General features: G+C 39.1%; 1 protein-coding gene across 6 annotated transcripts in view; it reads right to left on the reverse strand.

The window, feature by feature from the left end:
• The window catches only part of LOC138103106 (ELAV-like protein 2), a 94,790-nt gene that overhangs the window by 21,698 nt on the left and 45,122 nt on the right, over positions 1-27,970 (reverse strand). For all 6 annotated transcript variants that reach the window (XM_069001129.1, XM_069001128.1, XM_069001127.1 and 3 more), the window contains 2 exons: positions 25,949-26,186; positions 5,094-5,197 (listed from right to left, as the gene is read on the reverse strand). In XM_069001129.1, coding sequence (XP_068857230.1) covers positions 5,094-5,197; positions 25,949-26,174 — 330 coding nt within the window. In that variant the 5' untranslated portion in view covers positions 26,175-26,186. The remainder of the gene's footprint in view (positions 1-5,093; positions 5,198-25,948; positions 26,187-27,970) is intronic.

Consider the following 27,970-nt stretch of genomic DNA (forward strand, 5'->3'; position numbering starts at 1 on the left):
CTCAGCAAGGACCTTATTGAACCACTGAAGTTTTCTGGCTGCAAACCTGCTCAGCAACCTCATCAGGGTGAGCTGCACTGGTCCAAGGATTCTCTCCCTCAGAGAAACAGGGATGGACTCTTGAAAGACACTCTAATGAGCAGCAATATGGCACTTTGGGCTCAAACAGAAAGCAACCTATGATTGCTGAAGGTGAGAATAGCACATTTCATGGTTTGGCCTGACACTGTGTGTGAATGAACAAACAACCACGTGGCCATAATGTGGTTTACAGGAAGTGACAGCAATATGCATTAAGAACTGAATCCTCCTCCTTATTCAGCTACATGTAAGGCAAGCAGCCAGCTTAAGCTGGTTAAGTAACATTCAAAGTCTGAGGAGATCTGAATTTCAGTGAAGAGAACAAATTTTACCTGGGGGTGAAAAGACGTGTGAGTGCGTAGTATAAGAATGAAAATGCTGTCAAAACTTCAACTGTTAATATAGCTAAAAGACTGCACAATTATAATTTACATAAGTCCTGTAGAAATTTAAGGAAAAAAACCACCTTTACCTTTCTTCCAAGAAAAATTGTTCTTCCGTCTGCTAGAGCAGTTCAATTTGACCTTAAGAATACAGTCCTGAGGTAATTAATTACCCTGTCAAGACCACTAAATGCTCTGGCTCTGCTGAGAGATCCTCTCTCATCCTTTGCTGATTGACAACATCAGTAAAACTCACTAGCTTTAAATTAAACCTCCACACAGGATTCGCTTATACTCCTTACTAGATCAATGTTCTTTAATATTAGTGGAGGGGTGGGCAGGAATCAATTAAAAAAAAAAAATCAAGAAGGTAAGGAGGGTTTCTCTCACCTTCACAGCTCGCCTCTGGTATTTTAATAGACTTTTTACACAACTCATTGCTACCCAGGGATATTACCTAATCAAAAAATTACTACAAAGAAGTGACACTACCAAAATTTTTCTCTACAAACATCAGTGGTGAAGATAGGAACAATATAAATCTTTTCTACCTGCTGCACTAAACTCAGAAATCAAACCAGCATGTGCCTTTTTTTTAGTATTTTGCTATTTTCCATTAAGTGTCCAAAGCATTTTCAAGATTATTATAATTGGTAAAATTTCTTAAGGGTGCAGCTTCTGAGCAGTTAAGTTACAGGATAACTCCTTTACATTGAATGTTGTAAATCTAAGTAGTGATTCAAGGCACCAAGTGAAATTGCATTGCATAGTGCTAAGTTTTAACAACAATGACTCAAAGAACACTAGTGAGCTTGAAGCACACCCCTCACTTCAAGTCTTCCCTTGCTGTACTTCACTTTTTTGGGCATTTGCAAAGCTGACTGCTTAGTATTCACTCTTCTACTGAAGTCTTATCTAGCTCGTCTCATGACAACTTTTTACAGTAGGGCAGTCAACTAGGTGATGATGGCAAACTAGGACAGCTTGTACTTGTAGCCAAAGAATTTTTCAAACTTCATTCCAGCAGGAAGTTGGTAGAATGTTACACATTAAGCCTGTTTTTATTTTTATAACATGCAAAGTTATACAGGAGTGGGAAGAAAACCTACAGATTTAATTCTTCAGATAAAATATTTCTTAAATTTCTATTCCCCTGACAGGTAATAATTACCCATGTAAACATTCCAATAACCCAAAGAACTTCAGAGAAGGAAAATTTTATTAAATCTGACTTTTAAGCAGCTTTTTTTTAGTCCACACTGAGAGATTATCTGAATAAGAGTATCTCACAATAAATTACTTGGATTTTTTTTTCTTTTCTTTTTTGGCAGTTTTCTCATAAAAACCCCCTAATCAAGAGGAGAGGAAGCCATGGAGCATTTCTCCTCTCCCAAGTAAAAGCCAAGACAACAAAAACATGCACTCAATTTTATCATCCCTATGTATAAATCAGTGACCCTCATAACCTGGTCGTTCCTCTGTGTTTTTCACATTTGGGAAGAATTGATCTTTCCAGGACAAACCAAATAAAAAGAAAAGTCATGGAAAAATAAGCAGGTAAGCAGAAAAATCACTCCAGGAACAAAAATCAACAATTTTACTGTCTCTTAAATAGAACAGAGATAAGGAGCTTGTCAGCAGCATTACCTTCCAGAAGAGAAGTCACACAAAATATTTTAGCTTTTATAAGATGCAACTTGTTTTCACACTAAAGTTATATATTTCAACTAAAGTTGCATAATTCAATGAAGCCCAAACTTCACAGGCTACCTGCAGTACACATAAGCCTGCATGCATTGCAAATAAACAATAAATTACGCCACAGAGGGCACTATGTAAGAATGGAGGCATACCATCCAGCTGAGCAGGGTTCACATATCTAACACACCCATAAGAGGCTTCAACATCAGTGTGTACACCCACCCTAATGTTTCACTCTTCAGTTAAATCAGAAGACAATACAACTGACACCGGGTTAGACAAGACTGCTATGACTTGATTTGGAGATATACACCTGAAAGTTGGTTAAGATACTTTGCAGAGAATTCAGTAAAGTATTCCATAAAGCATTCCACAGGATCTTTTTTTAAAAAGAGGTAATAGGATTTTATACTGCTATCAGTATTAAAAAAAAAAACAAACAAACCCTTAAGCCAGCATTTTGCAAATCCACATTTTTCAATGTACTTCACTTCAAGAAAACAGTAAATGGCATGCCCTTAGGGATCAGAAAAATATATCCAATGAAGAGCAGGCTAGCATAGAAGCCGTGGATCAGAGGTATCTGTCACATCCCCTATCCAGAGCATCACACATCAGGGTCAGGACAGTCAGTTCCCTCTGAGTAGGATCACACTCAATTAAGTCATAATGTGAGGATACATCATGCTGTGATGGAATCAACAAAGTTCCCTCTAGTTTTATACACTAATGGGACACAAACTTGAACCATCAATCTGGTAAAGTACTAAGCATTCCTACAGAAGTACCAAAAATGTACAGAGAGAACAAATACCTGATTTTTTTTTTTCGAAGCCTAAATATACACTAACACTCCTGTTCAGTAATTTTTCATTTGAAGGTATATATAAAAATTTCAGTTACACTCATTTTTTAGCAGAAAGCTAAGAATTAGATTCTGAGTTTGTCAAACAAGTTGGGTTTTTGTTGTTGGGTTTTTTTCTTTGGTTGTTTGGTTGGTTTTTTGTTTGTTTTTCTTTTGTTGTTCGCTCAGGGTCTTTTTGGTTTTTTTGTAGTTGACTTAACTATGGACAAACAGGAACACTGTGGTCTATAAACAGAAGTATCCTCTGCTAAGGTCCTGGGACTGAGATCTCATAAGTGACTTCCTCCACCCAAGATGTTGCCTCCAGAGGCAGAAAATACCTCAGACATCAACTTGACCTCTGCTCACCATTGCCTCCTGGCTGATCTGAAGAATATGTAAACTACAAAGTGCTTCACAGTAGGTTGGCCATTTCTACTGCTTCACAGATAAATGTGGTTGGTTGGGACTAGATGGTCCATTAAGGTCCATTCCAACCCCTAAGATCCTGTGATTCTGTGATCTTGGAAAATCCAGTCACAAAAACTTGGCCTGAAACCCAGTGTCCAAGAAGGAAGAAGAGTAAATAAAGGAGAAGAGAGTAAAGCAGTTTATCCACTCAAGTCATGCACACTAACATGGAAAGGTGCTGCTGAAGTTCAACAACCCTGAATGTGGGCAGCTAGAGTCAAAATTTTACTTGTAACATTAACAATCAGCATTTAAAGATAATCTCTGTTTAATTAGAGGAAAGTATCTTTACTTTTGCAAAGAGGCTATCGTTTTGGCTTGTGACAACTCCAGAGTTTCAGCTTTGCTTTAGCTAAAGATATTCTAATGTACAAATACCTGAAAACAAAGACATAAGGTTTAGTCTCACTGCAAGGGTCATTGGTATATAACCTACGATTCCACATTTTGGTCCTGGGAAGGCAGGAAAGAAAAAGCATCATGTTATCGCTCATATCTATCTATTCAATTTTCACCTTTTTTTATTAACCACTTAGCAAGGTGAAAGAGGATTAAAAATTCAAACATGGGGACCATGAAGTAAGTTACCACATCCCCCAGAAGGGAACATTTTGATTTGGAAGACCTGGCTTGATTTTCTATAACCACCTCGTTTTTTTTGACTACGTAGTTAACAGAGCTTCCAGATTACCACCCTGGACCATATGAGTCATGTCGGCTCAATCCAAGGCATTACATGCAAAACAATACTACTGGAACACAAACAGATTCCCTTTCTCACCACCACCCAAAAGACAGCTTTGAAAGTCCTGGAGCACAAAATTACTTTACTCAATTTTCCCCCGAAGTAGAAAATGAGAGAGACTGAACAAGAAGTCTGCCAGAAACACAGAGGGAGCTTCCAGCAGCAAAGCTATCTGTCCGTGTCTTTCATCCATTGTACTTGTGTGCCATGAGTCACCATTTGTTACAAAGCAGTATTTAAGTTTCAAATAGTGTAATCCACTTTATTACATTTTATGAATCCAGAACAGGTAAGGCACTTTGGCCAAAATTACTGACACCTTATTTTTGTCTCAGTTGTCTTTCAGTGGTTCTGCACTGCTGTTTAAGTACAAACCTTTTTAGAGGTGAACTTTATTTCATGGCTCAAACATGCTCCTAGTTGGAAGGCAGCTGCCATCCAAGTGATCAGCTAGCAAACCCTGCTGTTAATGAGGAAGAATGGGCTGGTTGGAACCTATACTGCCTTTAGGCACCAATGCCTACAAGACAACTAGCAACATAAAACCTGAAGTACTAATAAGGAAGTTACATCATCTTTGAGAAAATGAGGAAGCACATGGTATTCAAACATGCAATACTGCATTTCTTCAACTAAAGCATTAAACAATTCTCAGTTAAAACAAGTACATCTAAAGTGTTAAGTGGGTTAAGAAAATGAAGTTTTCTACACTCTATGTACTTAATCTAACTCTAAATCTAAACAGACTACAAAGGACCATTTGATACATGAAATCCTAGTTTACTCTACTGATACTAGCAGAATGTTTGTTACACCTGTAAAGGTAAAACAAATCAGGAAGTCAAAACAGTTCAGTTCCAGTACATACCTTTATAGTCTTAGTTTGAAGTCTCAATCCATTCAGGGTACTGATAGCTTTTTCGGCATCCTTGGGATCAACGTAGTTCACAAAGCCGTAACCCAAGCTCTGTCCTGATTAAAAAGACAAATAAAGTCAGCATTAGTACTGCAGTGCCACACAATGGATAGCTAACTATTTAAAACCTACAGACACACACTGAGCAAACATTGCTTATACTGAAGAACAGTACCTGCTCCAAACAACAAAAATTGCAAAAGGTCACAACATCCAATTTTTCCACTAGCAGTAGTAGATTTCAAGTAGCTTCATCTGTTCTTGTGTTCAACACAGAAATTGCTACATTCAGTTTAATGCAAGACTTCAAAACTGATCAGCAAAATAGGTTCAGAAGTATATTACGATCTTTTAGACACTAGAGGATGTGCAGAAGCATCAAGTTTTAAGTGACATCAGGAATCCACTCAAACTTTTTTATTGAACATAAATAGTATATTGAAAAAATTCTGGACTAGTGCTGGAAAACGAAGTGCATTTGAAACTCACTCAATTTCAGAATTTGAGCCTAATTAGAAACCAAAATAATTTACAAATGTTATTCCTGCACTACATACAGCCTTCTTAGTAACAAGGAGTTTAAAGGCTCATTTTGTTCCAATATTTAAAACAACAGGTACAAGTATCTGATCAAGAGCTAAATATCAGCTGAAGATGCAGTATTATTTTCAGGTTTATTTAGTGTTGGAAATTCAGATGACAGATTAACATAAAGCATTTTTAATCAGTTCTTATCTCTGAACAAAAGCCCCCTTCTAACTATTAATTCTGCCTTAGCACTTATTAAACACTTGATTTTAGCAGTAGTCATCTTTTGACAACTTCAAAACCTACAGTATACTATCCCTAACCAGCATACTACTTTAGAAGTACTTTTAGTGTATAAGAAAGCAAATAGGTGTAAAATTTTAATGTAGTGAAAGGATACACTTAGCAAGAATACTACCCTTTATTAGTAGAAATCTTTCCAGAAACATTCCCATATTCTGGTGTTTTGTTCATTTATTTTGTTTTGTGTTTTTTGTTTGTTTGGGGTTTTTTAGGTTTTTAAGACATCAAAACAAGGAAAAAAAATTGTCAACAGGCCATAGGGAAGCATCTGACATATCTAATTCACAAAATGCTAGTTAGACTGATTAGCTTGGATACACAACAATATAAAAGGATAAACAACATTACATAAAGCACAAATGGCAAATTCATTTATTGTTCAAAAAAGATGCAACAGAACTCAAGCTGTATCAAGTTCTTGTATGGTATGTGCACAGTATGCATTTAACGGCATGTAATACAAAAAAACAACAGGAATTTTAGCACTTAGTTAAATATGATGAGAGGGTTTACTTACAAGCCCATCACCCCTGGCATTTGTAATTTTGCACCAATTATGCCTCCTATGGCCCCAAAGGTGAGAGGACACCACTACCACCCCACCCCCCAAAGCTACTTCCATTCTCTCCCATCTCCTCCTCAAAAACACCACAGACAAACACAAATTGCCTAGATGGAGCCATGAGCAGGTTAATTATATATAATTAATACATGCATTAACAGAGAATCCAAACCCCAGTGGGATAGAAGACTGAGCACCTGCCCTAGAGAACCCTGCCCTGAGCAGAGGTTAGACTCCATGTTCTTCATGCCTTCAACCTCAGCAGTTTGTCATATTTCTGTAACAAACCATATGGAAACATTCAAAAGCATTTCTATACTCATTTACAGCTCTACTTAGATATTGCTAAGTTTCTAATCCTAGAAGCCTTTTTCCTTATTAGTTTGATTACAGTAGAGCAATTTCTGTACCTGTCACCTCCATCACTCCCACTGTCTGGAGAAACTCTTCCCAACAGCATCTCCAAAAAAGAGGAGGCTCTCTTTGTGCATGACTGATTTCAGTGTTATCTCCCAATACAGAAACGCTGATTTCAGGTGTTTGCTATTAATCTCCTGAGGAACCCTTTTAAATGACAACCTTTAAAGATGTTAAAAATCTCAAAAAGAAAGCTATTTCACACAGGATGTTCCCAATACAATACTCGCTCTTTCCAGATTGAACAGAAAAAGAAATTATGTAAAGAAATTACTCCTCCTATGCTTCTTTGTTGATGTGATCTACTTTTCATACTAAAAACACCCAGACTGCTGCAGTCAAAGAGCTTACCCAGCTGTTATAGCGGATTCAATTCATGACCATTCTTCTGGAGACACTCTATTAGTTAAACTTGATAAATATTAGGACACTAGCCTAGGAAGGTGCACCAAAAGCCCCAGTAATTTACTCAGGACAAGTCTGAAATAATTTGTGCAATTTTATTCTGATTTTACAATTAAAAAAAAGCTTTCACCATGAGAGTGGTAGAACACTGAAACAGGCAACCAGAGGGGTTGTGATGTTTCCATTCCTAGAGATACTCAAGAGTCTGACTGGTCCTGAGCAACCTGCTGAAGAAGAATCTGCTTGAGAAACAGGAATGACTAGATTATCTCCAGAAGTCCTTTTCACCCTTAGTGAATGTATGAATGAGATTCTATTTACTTCTGTTTTATTTAGGTTATTATCTAAAATTCAGAAGTGTTCTCTAAAGTCCTTATTTATTTAGAAAGATTAAGAAAACGCAGAACTTCTTAGACATTAAAATTATGCTTGAAGATTAGTGGTTTAATTACACATTATCAATAACTGAGAGCCAAAAATCACCTTCTTCACAGCACGCAAGAAAGATAAATGTTGACTTTGAACAAACAATGCAAATAATTGTAAATTGAACCTGATTTCTGGAATCGGATGTTCGAGGAACCACTCTTAAATCTACCTGCTTATATTAACCGCTTGTTAAGAGGTTTGTTCAGTTCATACACAGACGGCCAAGTTCCAGAAAATTCAGACAAGCATGTAATAAAATGCAGTACAAGCAGCTACTTCAAACGCCATCAGTACGTCAACTATTCCAAGCTATGTCTGACAGGTGGTGGGAAAGTACCAAGCAGGTTACAAGGAAGAACTGAGTTTCTAAGTTCCACATAAAAACTTCAGTCTAAAATTCAAGTATCACTATGGCTGTACAAGCCAGAGAGAAGTCTCACCCTACTGTGGATTTCAGACACAGAGACCACCACACCCACTGTGCACAAATTTTACTCAAATAGAATTAGAGGCAACTGGCTAGGATAACTCAAACCAGTTCTCCTTCTGTGAAGCTTTTCCCCATTCTTCGATGTCTAAGCATTTGCTTTCAAGACAAAACAAGGAGAAGCTAGACTTAAACCAAATCAGCCACCACTTAGGCTATCCAAGAGGAACTTCATTATTTAATGAATGTAATGACTAGTTTGTATTGCCTGAGGGACTGACCTAAACAATGACAGAACTGGACTCTTCCATCTGTGCCTCTTCTACACCAAACGCCACTTGCCAAGAGAGCAATGTCCTGCAGAACACACATTTGTCTCTTAGTACCATATTTAAAAATAGATTACGTGTCTGAGTACACAAAAAGCTGATGGAAGAAAGAAAGTAAATCTATAGCTATCCACAAGTTAAACAATCCCCAGATTTAAATGTGTATCAAAAAGCTGCTTAGTCTCCTACTACTTTTAAGACAGGGTCAGCTCCAGTCCGCTCTTGCCTCAGCTTTGTGTTTCCAATTTGTGCTTAATGACATTGTCTGAAAAAACTCTTACACCTCTCCAGGTTAGCTGTCCTGGTGCTCTGTCTGATATTATGTGTTTACCCAGCTGAATATCCAGTTTTGCTTTTTGAGGTTCTTCAAAATTGAGGCCTACTCTGCCTCAACACAGACAAGACACTGTGTCTTCACCTCTCTATCTCAAAACTCAGATCTACAAGTAGTATTAAATTTAGCTTGTCCTAAATAAAGGAGTGTCAAGAATTTCTTATTTAACTATATTTATTTAACTTATTTAACTGTAAGTTGAGCCTCATCTCCTGGATAGCTCTTGTGGCTACTTCTCAAACCTGTTTAAAGATGTTTCTGCAAATCTCCTTCTAGATTTTATGTTTTAGACACTATGACTATTATAGAACATGGTGCAGAAAAACCCCAACAGTTAGTTAAATGACTGGTAAAAGAAAAAGTCACCTGAAGTAGGAAAAGTGAAATTGATGAAATGATCTGGAAGGAATGAGGAAATAGATGGGGGAAAAGCAGTCTGACTTGAATTTTTCTTCAAAAAAATCTGAAAAACCAAAAGCCACATAGTAGAAGTAGTGCATCTCACAAGCCTGTAAGACAGCAATGGAGTTAGAATAAAAGCTATGATTTGCAAGTTTGCATTGGAAGTTCACAATTATTAATTACATTTTGTGTTTCACGCAACTGACACTAGTAACAAAGTCAAATTCAAGCACAAGTAGCAAAAAGTCTTTTCAGTTAGGCATCTCTTTGAACCTAGACATGCTATATCCACTATTAGTGACTGACAGATGTTCAGCCTCTATGGCCTACAGTTGCAGAAAGCACTATGCTACTTAGTTTAATAGGGGAAACTGTTCAATTTTTATTTCACATTTTTGAGCTTCATAAATATGACTTGATTGCTCACGTATGATGATCCAAATTAAACAGTAATTTATTAGATAGTGCCAAGTTGCTTTTGGCACTACAGTCAATATATGGAATGGATTTTGAGAGGGGAAGGGCAAAAAGTAATTTCAAACAATTTAATTCTAATCAGTCTTTGAAAAGACTGCACAAGAGACTGATTGGAGATCCAAGTGTACACTAGAAAAGCATAAATGAAGTAATTTACCATTAAAAAACAAGTAATGAACACACTGATTCAGTATTTAGGAAAGGAAAGCAGACAGACTTCATAGGCACTCATCACCAGAAGATCAAAGAAGTTTCAAGTTGAAAAAGAAATAAGTAGGAAGTCATAGCTATGGTCACAGTGCTCCTGCATTTACTATTGTGCCTTGAAAGATGCCATTTTTTTTTAGCTTTAAAAATACAGGCTAATTCACAGTACTTATCAGAGAAGAACCACAGATAAACTAGTTGCATGCTACGCAAGCTGTTTCGTGTTTCCTATAAACTATAAATAAATAATTCATACAGCTATAAAAGCCTGAAGAAAATCCTGTGCTATCCAATATTCAGAACAAATAGATGCTATCCACAGAGAAAGGAGGTCATGTAAAGTAGATGCGATAGAGGTGGGACTTATCCATTTTTAATGTTTTGCTTTTAAAAGTAGCAGCAACATTCCTTAAAGCAGGATGGAGGCCTCTCAGAAAGCTACAGAATTAAATCTGGCCAGGGATATCAAGGCGAACAAGAAAAGCGTCTACATAGGTACCTTGGTGAAAGAAAAGGTTAGGGAAAATGTGGGCCCTCCCTGCCACAGAAAGATGACCTGGTTTCCTGGGGTATAGAAAAGTCTGAGGGGTACTGAACAACTTTTTTTTCCCCACAGTCTTCACCAGCAAGTGCTCCAGCCACACTGCCCAAGTCGTAGAAGGCGACGACAGGGACTGGGACAATGAAGAACCACCTACTGTACAAAAGCATCAGGTTTGAAACCATCTCAGGAACCTGAAGGTGTGCACAAGTCCATAGGACCTGGTGAGATACATCCATGGGTTCCTAAGGGAACCAGCAGAGGAAATGGCCAAACCACTATCCATCATACTTGAGAAGCTGTGGCAGTCTGACGGAAGTTCCCACTGACTGGAAAAGTGGGAACATAACCTCCATTTTCAAAAAGCGAAATAAAGATAAAAAACGTAGGGGAACTATAGGCTTGTCAGTCTCACCTCTGTGTGTGAGATCATGAAGCAGATCCTCCTGGAAATTATGGAAAGGCACATGGAAAGCAGAGAGGTGACGGCAGCCACCATGGTTTCACTAAGGACAAATTGTACCAGACAAATTTGGTGGCCTTCTGCAATAGGGTTGAAGTGATAGTGGATGAGGGAAGAGTGACTGATGCCATCTACCTGGAGTTGAGCAAAGCATTTGATACTCTCCCACACTGTTCTTTTCTGTAAGCTGGAGAAACATGGATTCGATGGTGGCTAAGGAATTTGGCTGGATGTTCACACTCAAAGAGTTGCATTCAGTGGCTCAATGTCCAAGTGGACACCAGGTACAAGTGGCAAGTAGTGTTCCTATGGGGTCAGTACTGGGACTGGCACTGTTACACTGTCACCAACATGGACAATGGGATCAAGGACACCCTCAGCAAGTTTGCTGAAAACACTGAGCTGCGTGGTATCATCAATACACTTGAGAGAAGGGATGCTATCCAGAGGGATCTGGACAGCTTGAAAGGTGCGTGCATCTGTGAGGATTCATGGAGTTCAACAAGACCAAGTGCAAGGTCCTGCAGCTGGGTCGGGGCAATCCCAAGGACAAACACAGGGTGGGCCAAGAATAGAGTACATACAGGCCTGTGAGAAGGACTTGGGTGTGCTGGTGGATGAGAGGCTGGACATGACCCAGCCATGAGCACCCACAGCACCAAACATGTCCTGGGCTGCATCCAAAGCAGTCTGGCCAGCAGGGTGAGGGGTGAGATTCTGCAGCACCTCTCCTCTGAGGACAGCCTAAAAAAACTGGGTTTGTTCTGCCTGGAGAAGAGAAGGCTCCCAGGAGACCACATAGCACCTTCCAGTACGTAAAAGAGAGATGGAAAGTGACATTTTACAAGGGCACATAGTGATAGGAAAAGGGGGAATGGCTTTAAACTGGAAAAGGGCAGGTTTAGATCAGGTATAAGGAAGAAATTCTTTACTCTGAGTGTGGTTAGATACTGGAACAGGCTGCCCAGAGAATCTGTGGATGCCCCATCCCTAGAGAAGTTCAAGGCCAGTCTTGATGGGGCTTTGAATAACCTGTTCTAGGGAAAAGTGTCCCTGTCTGAGGAAGGAGGGTTAGAACTAGATGATCTTTTTAAGTTCCCTTACAATACAAACTATTTTATGTTTCTAAGAGTTCAGCTATCTGAACTATCATTTTGCATGGAAGTGTTCAATAACTATGTGGTATACATTAAAAGTAAGACCTGAAAGGTAGATTAATATGACTTTTAACCTGACTGTAGTTAAATAAGCTGTTTCAAGAGAGGTCAAGTCCCTCACAAATGCACAGTGAACTTAAATGCTGCCTTTTCAGTAGTCCTGCAACATTTTATAGCTCCTGAGAAGAATGGGTATTGCTTTCTGCCTAACACCATGATTAGACAGCAGCTGATTAAGATTGTGGTTTTATTTCATGACTGACTAAAGCATCTTGGTATTCTACTAGGTCTTCTCCGAATGTTTTCTGGGCAGAAATTTGCACAGGTTTGACCCTAGAAATTTCTGGCCTATATAAAGCCTGGTCTGGTGTCTCCTGCTGTCCAGCTATCTACTAAACCCGTATTTTCATTATTTCCCTCTCTACATAGCTGCTGCTAAAGACAATTTTCCTACATACATGACTGAGAAGCTTGCCTTCCCTGACAGAATCTAGAGCCAGTACTGTAAAACTACTTCTTCACTTGAGCACACAGCTGGTATCTTCCCCCCTCCCCCCAACACTGCTCCACCAGTATACAATGGTATTATTACCAGATGACTAGCAGCTGCTGAAAGGAGAGCAACTTCAGTACTAGACGAGTTTCCACTGCTGCATTTCTTCTCGCAGTCAACCACTTTCAACACACACTTTCTACTAAAATGAAGAGAGCAGCCTTTTGACAATGCAGCACAATGCTTTTGAAAGCCTGGGACACCCACCACACGAGGGAGTCCTTGGCTGCTGTTTCCCATCAGAGCTACGTAATACCCAGTGCAAGGGCCGAGCAAGCTAACTTTTGGAAGCAATTGTTAATTACATTAGTAGAGTACCCAGATAATCCTGCATCTTGTCTGTAATTCTTAAACGTTCCTGCAATGTCTGAAGGTCAAAAAAAATAGATAATTAACAGTATCAAAGAGCAAGTGGAAAGGAGATAACACAACAAACAGAGTCAAGACGAAGTCTACAATCAGTCGAGCTCTCAAAACCTTTTCAGAATGTACTAATCAAGGAAGACTGAATGAGTTCTATGAGATGTACTGGTTCATTTTAAGGAGCAAGAAGAGCTGTTGTGTCAAAGTTCTCATTAACAGGTAAAAGTAATGTAAGAAAAGCAGCCCCACTAACTGAATCCTATCAATGCTAACTAAATCTTGGAAAAAAAACCCCAAAACTGTCATAAATGACCCTCCTTACAGACATGTCAAACAAAAAGAAAAAAACAAAACAAAAAACCCCATAACATTTACACCTGATTAATAATAGATCTTAAAATTAATAAACACCACTAAGGTATAAAACTAGTTTCATGGTCTAATACAAAAGCTAAGCAGAGACTAATCATACTCTGGAAAATTAGAAGTCCAAATAGCAAATAACACATTCAAGCATTTACAGAGGACAACCAAAAATGATTGATAAGCATACATTTAAAAAATGGGATTTTTCTAAAGTAGACACTGAATTCACCATATCATAATTTCAGACATATTGGCTATTTCATCTTCTGCAAAAAAGATCTTATTGCAAAAGACTAAGTTATAGGAATATAACCAGTATCACAGAAGAAATGGTAAAAAAAAAATCTACCTTGGAAAAAAACACTCAAATGGGACATACTATTTGCATCAATATTACAGTGAAGAACACAATTCTGAGGTTAATAAAGTCTAGGAACTTTAAGTCATTGTCTACAAGTCTACAGAAACAGAACTCCTAAGAATTCTAGAAGATTGAGGACCTTATTTCTTTTTATAATTTAACTTCATGTACTGCCTTCAGTGCTAGTTCCTTCAAAATGTCTCATCCAGACCTTGACTGAAAGAGAATAGTCCATTTTTTAGTGAATAGTAATGTATTTTCTACTTCCAGTCATGTAAGTGTTCATTTTACAAACACTGTTTTCAATAAACTAAACTTTGTTTAAAGCCGTAAACTTCTGTCTCTGTGAATCAAGTTAATTGGCAAAGATCCATTAAGCCACTGCAAGAACCAGTCAGCTTCATATTTTTATAACCAGGACCAAGTCAAGTTCACAGCAAACTGACATTAGGTTTTACTCTCCTTTCATCACTCCAGAAGATATACACACTGGTGGAAGAACGCTCTTATAAGAAACATCCATTACAACAAAGAAGACCATACATAAAGCTCTCAGTAGAATTCATCTCATGGACTCATACAATTTTTTGCAAGTCTCCAAAAATCTCAGAGTGAAGATGTGTTCCATGACCAGTACACAAAAGCAGAAGTGGCACTACAGAAAACCCAGAGGATTACGTTAAGATCAACTTACAAGCTGCAAGCAGTAGTCTGTGTTGTCCTAAAAGCAGTCCAGTATGGCCACAGAAAAGATAATAGTACTTCTAGACTCTAGCCCAACTTCAGAAACATAAAAACTTTAACGGAGTTTCAGATATAGAAGTAAGAAACACTCAACGTTTTGTCTGTGTGAATTTGCAATTTAAGACATTGGAATGCTCTACAATATGCTAGTGATCCTGCAGAGTGACAAACCCACAAAGGACTTGTGAGCCAAGGTAAGATATCATTCAGCTGGTACCAGCTCTTTTACAAAAAAGTTGATGCATCTTTGAAAGTCTCTACTGTCATCTGTGATTAATGCTATGGAGACTACCACAGTATTATCTTGACAGCAAATAAGGCTAGGAGCACACTCTCAGACATACAACTCAAACATTTAAGTGTAGAACTGTATCTGGCTGTGGTGTATAAGAAGGACTAAATGAGTAAGTGGAGAATACCATCAGTGTTACCTCCTTTCCATTTACCCTTAACATAAATTACTCTCCAAGATTCAAACTACTTTTTAGTTTGTGTTAAGGCCTGAATTGCATTTTAAAAGCAGCTTAGCAAAATGAGGGAACCTGCCTAAGTCATTGAGCCATGCCCAATTTAACTGCAGTTTGCTTATAGTTCCAGCAGATGGATTCTATTAACTGAACACACAACTCATACATCACTGAGCAGGCAAGGCTGGGCAGCTTGCAAGAAAATACCTGTAAACTATGATCACTTCTAGATTTCAATGTTTGATACTTCAATGCCTTTCTCACAAACCATTTCTTAGTTATCGCTCTAAATCTGGAATAATGAAAGTTGAAGAATGAATGAAAAGGATCAAACACTGACCAAAGTATTTGACAGTATATCCTGCCCTACATTAAGTAGATTATGTCTAATCTCAGCCAGGTTCAACTCTTTATTAATTTGGTGACATCCTCCTGCCTTACAGCTTATAGTTGTTCACATGTTAAGAAGAGCATCATCTGCTGTTCATGAGCTGCTTCATCAATAGAAGCTTGTTGTTGCTGGGTACAAAAACGATGGTGCAGCTCTGGTTCTTCCCTGCAGCAAGTGGAGAAAGCCAGTGGTAGGGGGTACCATGAATGCTAAGCATTATATGAACCTGATAAAAGATGTTAAGCAAGCCAGAAGAGACATCAACTGAAGGTTATTAACAGAGATACACCATGTCCAAATAGGAAATCTAAACCGCAGAAAGCATGGCTGAAAGCAGGGACTGCATGGAAAGATGCATGCTGTTGCACAAGCAAAAGAAACAGCAAACGCTTATGGACACTACAGGAGGAGGAACACTGAGAATCTTGCCCTTTACTGCCTTGTGTTCAAACATAACAAGCAACAGACACAAACTACTTGAAATAATGAAGACTGCACTAGACACCCAGGCTTTCTTACAAACTAGCTTGTCATATTACAAGGAGAAGCTCCTTAACACTCCAAAGTGAAAGAACACCGTAGAATTTGCCAAACCAATTTACTTTTTTGAAAGCTAGCTTTACCCATCAATTTTTACCGCTATTAGTAGTAACATGTTCTAGGCACCTCCGTTTTTTCTTTTGCAGTCAGTTTGTTCCTCGTCAGGGATACAGCGAGCAGTTTTAAATATTCTGCCTTATTGTACCCACCTAGTCACCTTGAACAAGCAAATGGATGTAGAGCACTTTTTTCTACTGCTGAGGTGTTTCAAAACCTGCGGTAATGTGCTCACCCAAGCAAAAAACTGGCATGACACTTTGTTGTAGTTTAAACCCAGCTGGCAGCTAAGAACACATGGCCACAACTAAAAACGCTCCCCCTCACATCCTGGTTTAAAAGAGAAGGAGAATTAAAATCTTGCCAGTGAAGACCAGCTTAGCAATTAAAACAAAGTAAAATGTAATACTAATAATAAAAGGAAATAAAAAAGGAGAGAAGCCCCAAGAAAAACAAGTGATAGACAATAATAACTGCTCACCATCTGCTGGTTCATAGCAAATCCTACCCTCTATCCCAGGTCCAAGTCCTCTGACCTGGCTATGCTGCCACACCTGCTCACTGGCAGAGCATGAAACACTGGACAGTCCTTGACTCAGGGTAAGCACTGCTTAGCACCAGCCAAACCATCAGTGTGTTATCAACATTATTTTCATACTGATTCCAAAACATAGCACGGTACCTGCTGCTGAGAATAAAGGAACTCCATTCCCAGCCAAAGCCAGGATACACCTGAACATAAATTCATACCCCAAACTTCCCAGAAACACATACTATTTTGGAATGGGTGTTTTGATTTGGTTTTTGTCCAGGTTTTATCTGCTACTTATTCTTAGAGTTTTGAAAGACATCTGGAAATGTACCATGATCCTAAGTTTGAAAAATATTTCCCTGCTCCAGAGAACTTTTTTCATATGTTAACTTCCAATGTTGCTTTAAATCAGATGGTTTGTTTGGGTTTTTTTCCTGGTCTTTACTGATGAATAAAAAAACGTAAAAAAATGATAAACTGTCCTCAAAACATAGTTTCTTTCCCTAGCATAAGTCTTAGCTGTCAACTCAAAAAATATGTGCTTGAAAGTATGTCCAAGGGGAACATCCTTTTTTCAGTTTTAACAGCTGTAATTAACAAACAAGAACAACTACTAATCTTCAATACTGAGTAGCTGGGAGAAAGCCATTTCTCTTTGCAGTTGGTAAATGCACATAGGAAAAAAATATGCTGAGAAAAGCCGAAGTTTTCATTATTTGAAACTGAAGTATGTCTCCACAAACAATTAATTCTTACATGAACACAGCAAAATTCTTCCGTAAGTAAGCCTGGCTTTTTTAGTTTAGAAGGTGGTGGGGAGGAGTGGGGAAGTTAAATAATCAATGCATCCTACTCTAGATGCAAGACTTCATAACCATTGTGCAGCATTATTAGACTCCAAGTGCATTTCAAAAAGAGCTTTGGCTTAACGTGCACAAAGCCACAGCTACCAGAAAGACTACAAAAAAACCAGCAACTCTTATCTTCAATAGATCCAGAAACTCAGAAGACAGGAAAGAATTCAGATTAAAAATCCCCTTCTGTTTTAGTAAATGGTACTAAATGCTTCAAATAAGCAAAGGAAAAACCAAAGTAATTTCAACAGCTGGTCAATAGGGTAGAAATCCTGAAGATAATGTGGCTGTGTCCTTGATAACTGTGGGAATTAGTAGATTTAGAAAAAAAAAATTAAAGGAATCCTAAAATGAAATGCAGGATCTGAGCCCTCTCAGTTATTTTCTCTTTACTGTGGATTAAAGTATAAGGTCACTAAAACCACAGGCTTGCATACTTTTATTCTCTAGCACTCTACAGCTTTCTATCTACTTCCACTCTGACTTGATGTACTCCAAGAAGATAGAATTCCATAAAGAGTAGTATAATAAGCCCTTTTCTGGAGTTGTACACAGAAAACCACAATGACAGTCTGGCAAATTTTCACAGTAAGAACTGCCAGATGAAGTACCATGATAGAAGAAAATAAAATGTATATATATATATATATATATATATTACAGAAAATAAATACATGCAGCTAGAAAGTTCCTTGCACATCTTTTTAAGGTCTTGCTTCTATAACACAATATACTTTGCTACTTCAATACATAATGGACCAGCCATTAACCTGTTAGAGGCATCTGCAGCTTGATGTCTTGTTACTCAGCTTGTGGAGGCTGAGAGAAAGTATCTACTTTCTGTAGGGACATCCAGGTCCTTATAATCCACACGACATCCTTGGAGTAAAATCTTCAGGGTGTGCAGGTCAATTACATCACTAACCAAACTGAGGCAGATACTACAGAAACGTACCTTTGTTATTATAAATATTTTGCTCTAATCTCACAGCACAGTTACCCTGAGGGGGAGCAGTTACACTGTAAGAACTTCAAGTTACAAAAGGTCTCTTTCGCACACTAGCTCCCACTAAAATCCACACTTATTCAAGCAGCTGGCCTAGGATCACTAAGTTGTAACAACAACATATACCTACATACATGTATGAAAGAGCAAACAGTGGTGAGATACACCAAATTGGCAGCCTGGGACTCCCAATGTGCAAGCAAACACCACTACCTTAGCTAAAAGCACAGAAAACAGTCCGTATCACTACAGGACCAATGCCAGTTTGCAAACCCCAATGCTTTCACAGGCTTCTTTTAAGTTATGGCAGTCACTGACAGAAGTGAATAGTAATCTGCAGAAAAGTGCAAGATAATGTATATTGCATTACTCTCCAAGAAAAAGCAGAGTGTTTGCTGAAAAGCAGAGTGATTCAGTGATGTTCTGATTCACTACATTCAGAAAGGTCCCTAATCTTATTTAGTCATATAAAAAGAGTTAAATGTTTAAAACATCAAGGCCTTGCTTATGCTATATATTGAGATCAACTCATTAATTCAGGCTAATATATGGATGAATAATAATTTTAAAAATAGCTTGTTTCCACAAAGCTGGCACTAAGAGTGAATCCCTGGCAGGTTTAGTCAAACAAGTCTTTTCTACCTTTTTTACTTGTAAAAACAAAGCCTATGAACTTCTGAAAAGTCAAAACAGTGTTGTGCCTGCGTAACAATGAAAATCATATGGAAGTACAAAGACAATTAAGTGCTATCTAGAGTAATACAAGGGGAAACAATTTCCTTCATCCTCACCTGTTTACATCACTCATTTCCAGGAGACATGCAAAGTTCAATAAATTACACAGTTTACTCTGAAAAGGCACATTAAATGCTGCTAAATCCTTTATAGTAATATTAAATAGCAATCAGAAGTATAAAACACCACAGAATGGTCTGGGTTGGAAGGGTCTTTAAGACATATTTAATTCCAACCCCTTAATGGATTTAAGATGTTTAGTTGTGCTCTGTATCCACACTTAAGGCTTCTTTGAAACTTAACTCTTTCAGGATTATCCTTGCAGTCCAAACAGGATGGTTCTTCAAACACCCAAGCTAGCCAAGTAAGCCAGTACTCTGCTGCTGCACTTTTCTCCAACAAGCACACAGAGTTCAAGATCACTTTATTAACTTTGTGCTACAACTCACCAAGTCCCCAGGCCACACCAAGAGACTGCATTTTAAAACATGAACTTGAAAATTAAAAAGATGATTTTAAGATCAACCCTCCCTGTCCCCAAAAGATCTGTGCTTCAAGGTCTTGAGCAAGATGCTCCAGAGAGCAGTCAGTCACCACACATAAATATATACAAATTCATATAAATAGAAATTTGCCGCCAATCCCATTTGGTTTCTATTCTTGGTTTCACACTTTAGTCAAGTTTTGCACAACACATTCTGCTGGCAAGGCACAGTTTTCCAGGCAGCACCTTTTGTCCACATCTCTGCCCTAATCAGAAATTGTAAGGCTGACAAACTCACTCATCTCAGCACACCATTCAGCAGCAGCTAGCAAGTACCTCTGCATATCACAAACTCAGCGCACCACAAAAGCACAGGCAGCTTCCTTTAGCTGCCAAATTACTCCACCCTCCCAGCCAAGTGCACAGAACCTTACAAAAACATCCGATACATTAGAGTGATATAGGACTGCAAACATCAAACACATTGGGAGTGAAGACTAAGCAGGAAAAAGAGCTGGGGAGTTTCACAAAAGTAGGAAACTGCTCCTGAAACATGACAAAGTTGTTGTACTCTGTTCATTCATGTGGTCCTCTCTATATCAGGCACTTGTACTATATGAGCAAATACCTGGAATTCCAGCTACTCATTGCCCTACTACGGTCAGACTTTTCTTTTTTTTTTTTTTTTTGTCATGGGAATACTTAAAACTTTCTACACTGTAAATAAAGTAACTTTGAACACTAACCCACTCCACCAATATGCCACACTGTCTTCCTCTGGGACATAAAAAGGAAAATGACCCACCTACCTGGCACCCTACCTTATTCTTCAAGGAAGCAAGAAGCCCCAGATTAAGAGCCTCAGATTAAGGCATGACCGTATTTTTTTCCCCATCTTCCTGTAGTTTATATGCCCTAAAATTAAAAATTCCATTAAGGGAAGTGAAAGATTTATTGGAGTTGAAGAGAAAGCTAACACTGCTCAGAGCAACAGTGACAAGAGACTTGAAAGAAACTGGCAGTCCAGCCTCAACTGAGATCACTTTCAAAGTCAGGAGTTTTAGATATGCAGTAGCACTGACAAGGCATAAGGTTTCCAACGGCTCTGCCCTTGCCAGACACTAACATTCACAATGTTATGATAGAAAGAGAGAACACTACAGAGGTTAACAAGTGTCACATGTTCTAGATTTAAGCAGCCAGTCAGACAACACACTTTGTATTGCTTCCACTGAGGACATAAATAGGTTTCCCTTGATTATCAGAAGATTGCTGAACAAGTCACAGCAAGCATAAAAGCCATCTCTAAGAAATCAGTGTTTCTTTCAGCTGTGCTCTGTTGAAACAGGGCACTTACCCCTCAGAAGAGAAAATCCTTCTCCAAGTCACAGCCTCAGCTGCTTTGGCAGACTATAAATCAGCATTGTGACAAGTGTTTCCTCTGACTCTGCACCAGAGACTGAGTTCTCCATAACCAAGGATCTGATAGAGCAGAGTCCCTCCTAACACTGCACTGACTGTAAGCATATACACGGCCCACACTGAATTGTGACCAGTGTTACCACTGTGAACAACACACACACCATCTGATGACACCACGTACAACTCTAGATATTTTTTTCTACTTCTCTGACCAACTCAGAATCCTTTGCATTTATTACCATGGTACTTCAATGAAAACAGAGAACATGCATGAGAACTAAAATTCTCTGTACAAACTTTAGTTGCAAACATACTGACACAGGTGCTTCAACAATTTTATGGAAGTGTTCAACTTTCAGGCAGTTTTTCTACAACGACAGCTCTAGACATCTGAATTGTGTGCTGCATTTTACAACTTCACTTTGTGCAACACAGGAATGAGAGAGTACTTCAAAGTATCTGAGAAACTATTATCTTCAAGAGGACAAGATGAAATTTAAAAATTCAACAAGATATCCTGTTAGCTTTAGTCTTACAGAAATAGGTGTAAGAGATAGAAATGTGACCCTTCCTCTACATGAGTGTCCATCACAATGTACTGTAGACTAGACTACATCACTCTGGATTGTACTCTAGACTGGAAAAGTCTATGAAATTTTTAAGGGGTCACATAAAACTTTAATTTTACCCCGTGAGCCTATAATGTTCACCATAAAGAAATGCCACCACAATGTGACGGACAGTTACCAGCCACAAGCCAAAGAGGAACACAGATTTTTTTGAAAAAGGTGTGTAAGAGGATCAGGCTTTCAACCAACGTGTAAGCTCCACAGTAAGGCAGCTGGATCAAGTTTGAAAAACATGCCATGCATCAGTGATCAGCAGGAATGTCCTAAAGTAGACTTTATCTTCAAGCAGAGATGGTAGAAGGCAGCAGGAAATAATGAAGTTTTCAGGTGCAGAGCAGCTGTCTCCTTGTACTAAAGGTAACAGTATTACCATAGCTTCACAGCTCATACACAAGTCTATGAATGTGAAATACAGTCCCAGGCTAGGTCCCTAAGCACATCCTGCCTCACTTTCTAGACAGAAAACGGAGACATCCTAAATGGCAAATGAAATCCACATATAAGCATTATTAGTAGTTCAAACACAGTTAAGGAGACAAGAAAACCAGACCTACTCACAAGCAGGTTCTCTTTTAAAGCAAGTAAGTTGTGAATTTTATAAGCATATACCAGAGCTTTGAAGCCAAGTTTAAGACATCCCAGTTAGCTGCTTTCTGAAATTAAGGATTCTATATTCCACAAGTTTCAGTTTAGCTAACAATACTACAAGCACTTCTGAAAAGAGGGAGATTATTCCATGATGTGAAAATTAGGCATTAATCTTCCACACATACAGCTGAATTTGTACTAAAAACAGTGGGAGGTAAAAGAATGTACTTTGTTGGGTTTTTTTTAAGGAGACTACAGTCACATTTTTACCTATATTCAAGTTTCAGAAAAGTAGGTTCAGAAAATGTTTACCATACTATGGTATCTCTCACATTTTAAGTGGTAGCTACTACTGTCTTCTATTTTTTCAAAAGCTGCTAAATCCATCTATCTTGTGCAAGGAGAAAGCATGTGCTTTCAAGTGCCTGACCAGGGGCAGTTCCAATAATTAAATTTAATCCCATTCTACCCCCTTCCCTAACATTTAAGAGTATTTTTACGTTATTTTTTATAATTATACATGCCTAACATTAGATTACAGAAAACGTTATCATTATATGATGTTATCTCTGCTGCCTTTAAACATGTAGCAGCACTTAAGGTAAATTAAACAGCTATCTAGAGTGGCTGCCTGGAATTCAGTTACGTTGCTTTGCTGAGACCAGGGTCTCCTACCCATTGTACAACCACAATTAACTTAAGCAGCAGTTTTGTAATTTGTAGTGACATACATCTGCATTAGTGAAAAGCATGTAAGAGTTAACAGAGACTCTAAAATATCTAGGCACAATGACTCATTCCTGACAGATTCTCTGGTTAGTAAGTGAAGATAAAAGTGACGTTCATGACCCACTTATCAGATGCTGTTGTCAGTGGGATTCTCACATGAAGAGAGACTCTTCTTCAGCACCCTTTAAAATCTTCAATACCATCCACATTTAATTTAATTACCTTCAGTAAAACAACAAAACAGCAATCAGCTATCTTAATTCTTACTGATAACACTTGCAATGGTTTTCCACTAATAGAGAAAGCAGAATTCACTTCAGCTACTAATGTTGCCCCAACAGAAAGTTGTGCTCATTAAGTACATGCTTGGAGATGACCATCAGGAACCTTCACAGATCAGCTTTCTCTCTTACCTTATTCACAAGTAAACCCCTAGCTAAAAATCAATAAAATAATCAGGATTTGGACTTCAAACTGTTCACAAAAAATCAGTAAGTGAGCTCCAGGGTGCCTCCTTCCCCTTCAACAGGTTCTCCAGAGCAGGAAGGCCTTCAAGCTCAACTCCTCTCAATCCTAGAGTATGCAGACAGCTTCAAGGAAATGGGGCAGTTCACCTGTAAGTGGGAGGTGTCCCTGCCCATGGCAAGGAGGCTGGAATCAGATGCATGTTAAGGTTCCATCCAACTCAAACCATTCTGTGATTCTATGATAATGCATGTGCACTTCATTGTTGCAGATGTGATCACAGAGTGAGTACTAAATAATAGGGTGGGAGATAACTTGGCTCAAATCCACTGGATGCTCATGAATATTTGGGTCAAGGTAACAGTGGCTGGCCTCAAGATAACACATGGCACTGGCAATCCAGTAATCGCGGCTCTAACTCTGACTCTCAGGACAGGACTGTGGTTTCTACTGGGCGCAGCTGCCATTGGATGCCCTTTGGGGTACACAAGTTGATCTCTGTCCCAGTGATCTGTGGGCTATGGTTACTTCCTCGCTATTGGTGGCCTTACCCACCAGTGATAGTGGCCATGAAGCGAAACACAGTCATTGAAATCGAGCTTGCAGGATGGTACCTCTCTAAGCCAAGGACAAGACTGGATTGGCTCTCATGTGCTGCGATCAAACTCCACTCTGTTTGCAAACTAGCAGGCACAGAGCAGTGGAGACACAAGCCATTACAGACCTCGGTGATAGCATAAGTACAGGAGTGTATTTCAACCTCTGTGCTACCCTAAATTTATCATTTAAATGTACTCAACAAGTAACTAGCACTCATGACAATTCATTTAAGAAGGACAAAAGAAAATTACATTTTAACAGAGGAATTAAACCTATAAAACTCTGAAATTCATGCCAAATCTCTTCCTTCATAGAGCCTGATAACAATCCCTGTTCTGGACTTAGAAGAAAAATTTTCTTTTCAAGAACTCTCTGAAGAAAACCTGAAAATGAGTAAGAACAGGACTGGAACTAAAGAGCTTTCTCCTCAGCGTCTACAAACTTGTTATCTTGCTCCAGGCTACTTAAATCAGAAATATTGCTCCTAATGCAGTTACAAGGTCAGACACCATATTTCTCAATCTCCCTTAAAATACTAAAACCTTTTGGAATAAGACTGATGCAGCATTTTTGCTAACAGCTGAAAGTATGCCTCAAAGCTGAGGAGCTGCTCTCTGGTAAGTAGAAAAACTATCTCCATTAGTTTCAACTCTGGAGTTCTCAGCTACTGAGAATGTAATTTAAGTTCAGGATCCTTCTAAGACATCAATTCATGCTATATAGAAAACAGCACACCTTGAGACAATTAAGACTAGCTCAATTTCCAGGTAAGGAGTCTTTTGAAACGATGTAGCGGCAATGGTGCGCTTCTGGCATACAGAACATCAGACCCATTGTGTAAGGATGTGGACACTTTGGACATTGATCATTAAGACCTTGAGGGTCACTTCTGTGGGCCTGCAGTAGCTTCTGAAGTAATTCCTAAGCAATTTTGACAAGGAATGCTAAATATGTGGGATATGCCAGACAGAGACAAACTGCGTTTGAATAGCCATCCCATTAACTGATGAAGTATCAGTTACATCTTTCCAGTCCCAGAACAAGAGGTCAGGAAACTCCTAAGGAAGGGACATTTTGTTTCAAAGCATTGAATTCATCACCTACAGAGAAAGGCTTGTTTTCTCCATCAACCAGATTTCACCTGAAGACAGCAAGTTGTGGCATCAGCCCAGTCTGGTTTCTTTGGCATCCCCAAGAACATTCAGTATTCTTCACACTGAAGAGCAAAGATTACTTTGAGGTTTGGTCAGGCCAGAACAACTAAAACCAGTGATTTCAGTATCCCAGACTAACATGCTAAAGCAGGGTACTTCACAGATTTCCCCATCCCACTACCTAACATCCTATGAGTAAGTCATCTGCTGGTTATTCAGAGGCATAGGGGAAGCCACAATATTATGCCAACAGAGTCAGCCAGAGACTGTTCAATAACAAGGAAGCTAAAGAGCACAAATTGATTCAAGTGGGCATCCTAAAGAAACTGTTCAAGTGCTGCAATGCAAAAGCAGCTTACCTATGAAGTAAGGTAATCTGCCCTTTTTCCAAGGTACAAGCTTCATTACCTGCATCCCTGAAAAGAAGCAGCTTTGCATCAACAAGAGCTGAAGTCTAACTTCAATGAGGTTGAATTAAAGTTCAAGGAAACCTTGTATCTGCTTTTCCACACGTGAAATCTTCTTTCCTAGTACTGCGAAACACAGGTTTAAATGTCCTGTTAGCATTTATAGCACTCAAATTAACCTAAATGAAACGCCAATACAGATGCTTAATTTTGGGGTATATAATCCAAAAAATTATTAATCTAAGTTCCTTCTGAGTAGCAGCATCAGCACTGGTTCCCTCTGCATTTATTCCATTACTTAAGAGAATTGCAGAACACCATCTGAGAGTTCACTGCTTGGAAAAATGAAAAGATACAGAAAACTCCAAAACAAACATACTTGTTATTTTGTCCCTGACCAGCTTGCAGGATTCTATCTCCCCAATGCTGCCAAACAGACTCTTCAGTTCCTCTTGTGTCATGTTTTGTGGAAGATAGTTGACTATTAAATTGGTCTTGCTGTCTTCTGTGTTCCCAGAATCAACTGGTGATGAGCAATTGTTTATGGTGGCTGAACCATGGGCTGTGTTATTACAAGTTGGTCCATTAGACAGTTGTGTTTCCATGGCAGCAATTACCTGATGAAAAATACAGAAAACAAGAACCATCAAAATTCATATTTCAGCATCTCGTAGGAGGATCCAATCAAGAACCTAAAAGACCTGTCACTAGGCAGAAATGGTACTGCCAAGGCCATATACTGCCTTTACATGCATGAAAAAACCCCAAACAAACACCAGTACAGAAGGATGTTAAACTGTTAGTCAAGACAATACTTTAAAAGCTTGCAGTCAAATAAAATGTATCTTTTACAAGCTCACAAAATAAAATTAGCACTCAAAGCTTAGTTTCCATCCTCTGCCATTCCCTTCATTTAGGGGAATCACAGCCTTTCTCTTATAGAAGTTACCAAACAAAACTGGACTGTCACAAGAGTAATCATTTCTATAAACTTACAACTGGTTACTGAAATAACATGAAATGCAGCTTTTAAGGTAATAGTATTTGATTATTTTCAAAAAGAGGTGGGCATTAACTGTATCCAAAGAGTATAATCTCATGAGAGGTAGCAGAAGTCAAGATTAGTACTTTAAAGAGATACTTGAGAATATGAATGCTCTGTGATGGAAAATACACTCTTCCTTGACAACATCCATGCCAAACTTCTGTCACCACAGGAATCAGGTTTCTAAACGCTTTTAATTGACGAAACTGACAATTCCTTTTTCATATTTTCCCTTCCCTGAACTCTGAGAACAATTAAATGTGAATCTTGAACTTGATTTACTTTTAGATCACTCCAGAACTACTCTGTGTCTGGAAGATCACAGAAGATCCTAGAACCTGTGCTAAGGCAGACGGAGAACAGGGAAGCTATTTGAGACAGCCAGCATGGCTGCAACCAAAGGCAAGTTCTGCTTGACCAACCAAATGGCCTTTCTGTGATGAAGTGACTCCATCAGTGGACAGGGGAAGGGCTACAGATGTCATTTATCTGGCCTTCTGTAAAGCCTTTGACACATTCCTCTACATCTTAATCTCTAAAATGGGTAATATTTATGGGTAGATTAATAGATGGATAAGAAAGTGATTGGACAGTCGCATCTAGAGTTGGTGGTCAATAGCTCAGAGCCTTAATGGACATCAGTGACAAGTGGAGTCCCTCAGGGGTCCATACTGGAACCAGTGCTATTCAGTGTCTTCACTGGTAACACAGACAAATGGATTGAGTGAACCCTCCTCAAGTCTGCAGATGACCCCAAGCTGCGGGGTGCTGTTGACACTCCTGAAGCTCAGGATGCCATCCAGAGGGACCTGGACAAGCTGAAAAAGTGGACCCATGGTAATCTCATGAGGTTTAACAAGACCAAGAACAAGGTGCTGCACCTGGGTCAGGACACTCCCAGTATCAGCACAGGCTGGGACTGAACAGATGGAGAGCAGCCCTGTGAGAAGGCCTTGGGGGTGCTGGTGGGTGAGAGGCTGGACATGACCCAGCCATGAGCACTCCCAGCCCAGAGAGCCAAACGTGTCCTGGGCTGCATCCAAAGCAGCGTGGGCAGCAGGGGAGGGAGGGGATTCTGCCCCTCTGCTCTGCTCTGCTCTGGTGAGACCCCACCTGGAACACTGCATCCAGCTCTGGGGTCCCAGAACAGGAAGGACATGGACCTGCTGGAGTGAGTCCAGAGGAGGGCTTGGATTAGAGGCATGGAGCTTGTCTCCTGCAGCGAAATGCTGAGAGAATCAGGTTTATTCAGCCTGGAAAAGAGAAGACTTTGGGGTGGTCTAATTGTGGCCTTTTAGTACCTGAAGGGAGCTAACAAGAAAGATGGAAAGATACATTTTTGAAGAGCATGTAGTG

This window comes from Aphelocoma coerulescens (genome assembly GCF_041296385.1).
Source record: "Aphelocoma coerulescens isolate FSJ_1873_10779 chromosome Z unlocalized genomic scaffold, UR_Acoe_1.0 ChrZ, whole genome shotgun sequence".
NCBI lineage: Eukaryota > Metazoa > Chordata > Aves > Passeriformes > Corvidae > Aphelocoma > Aphelocoma coerulescens.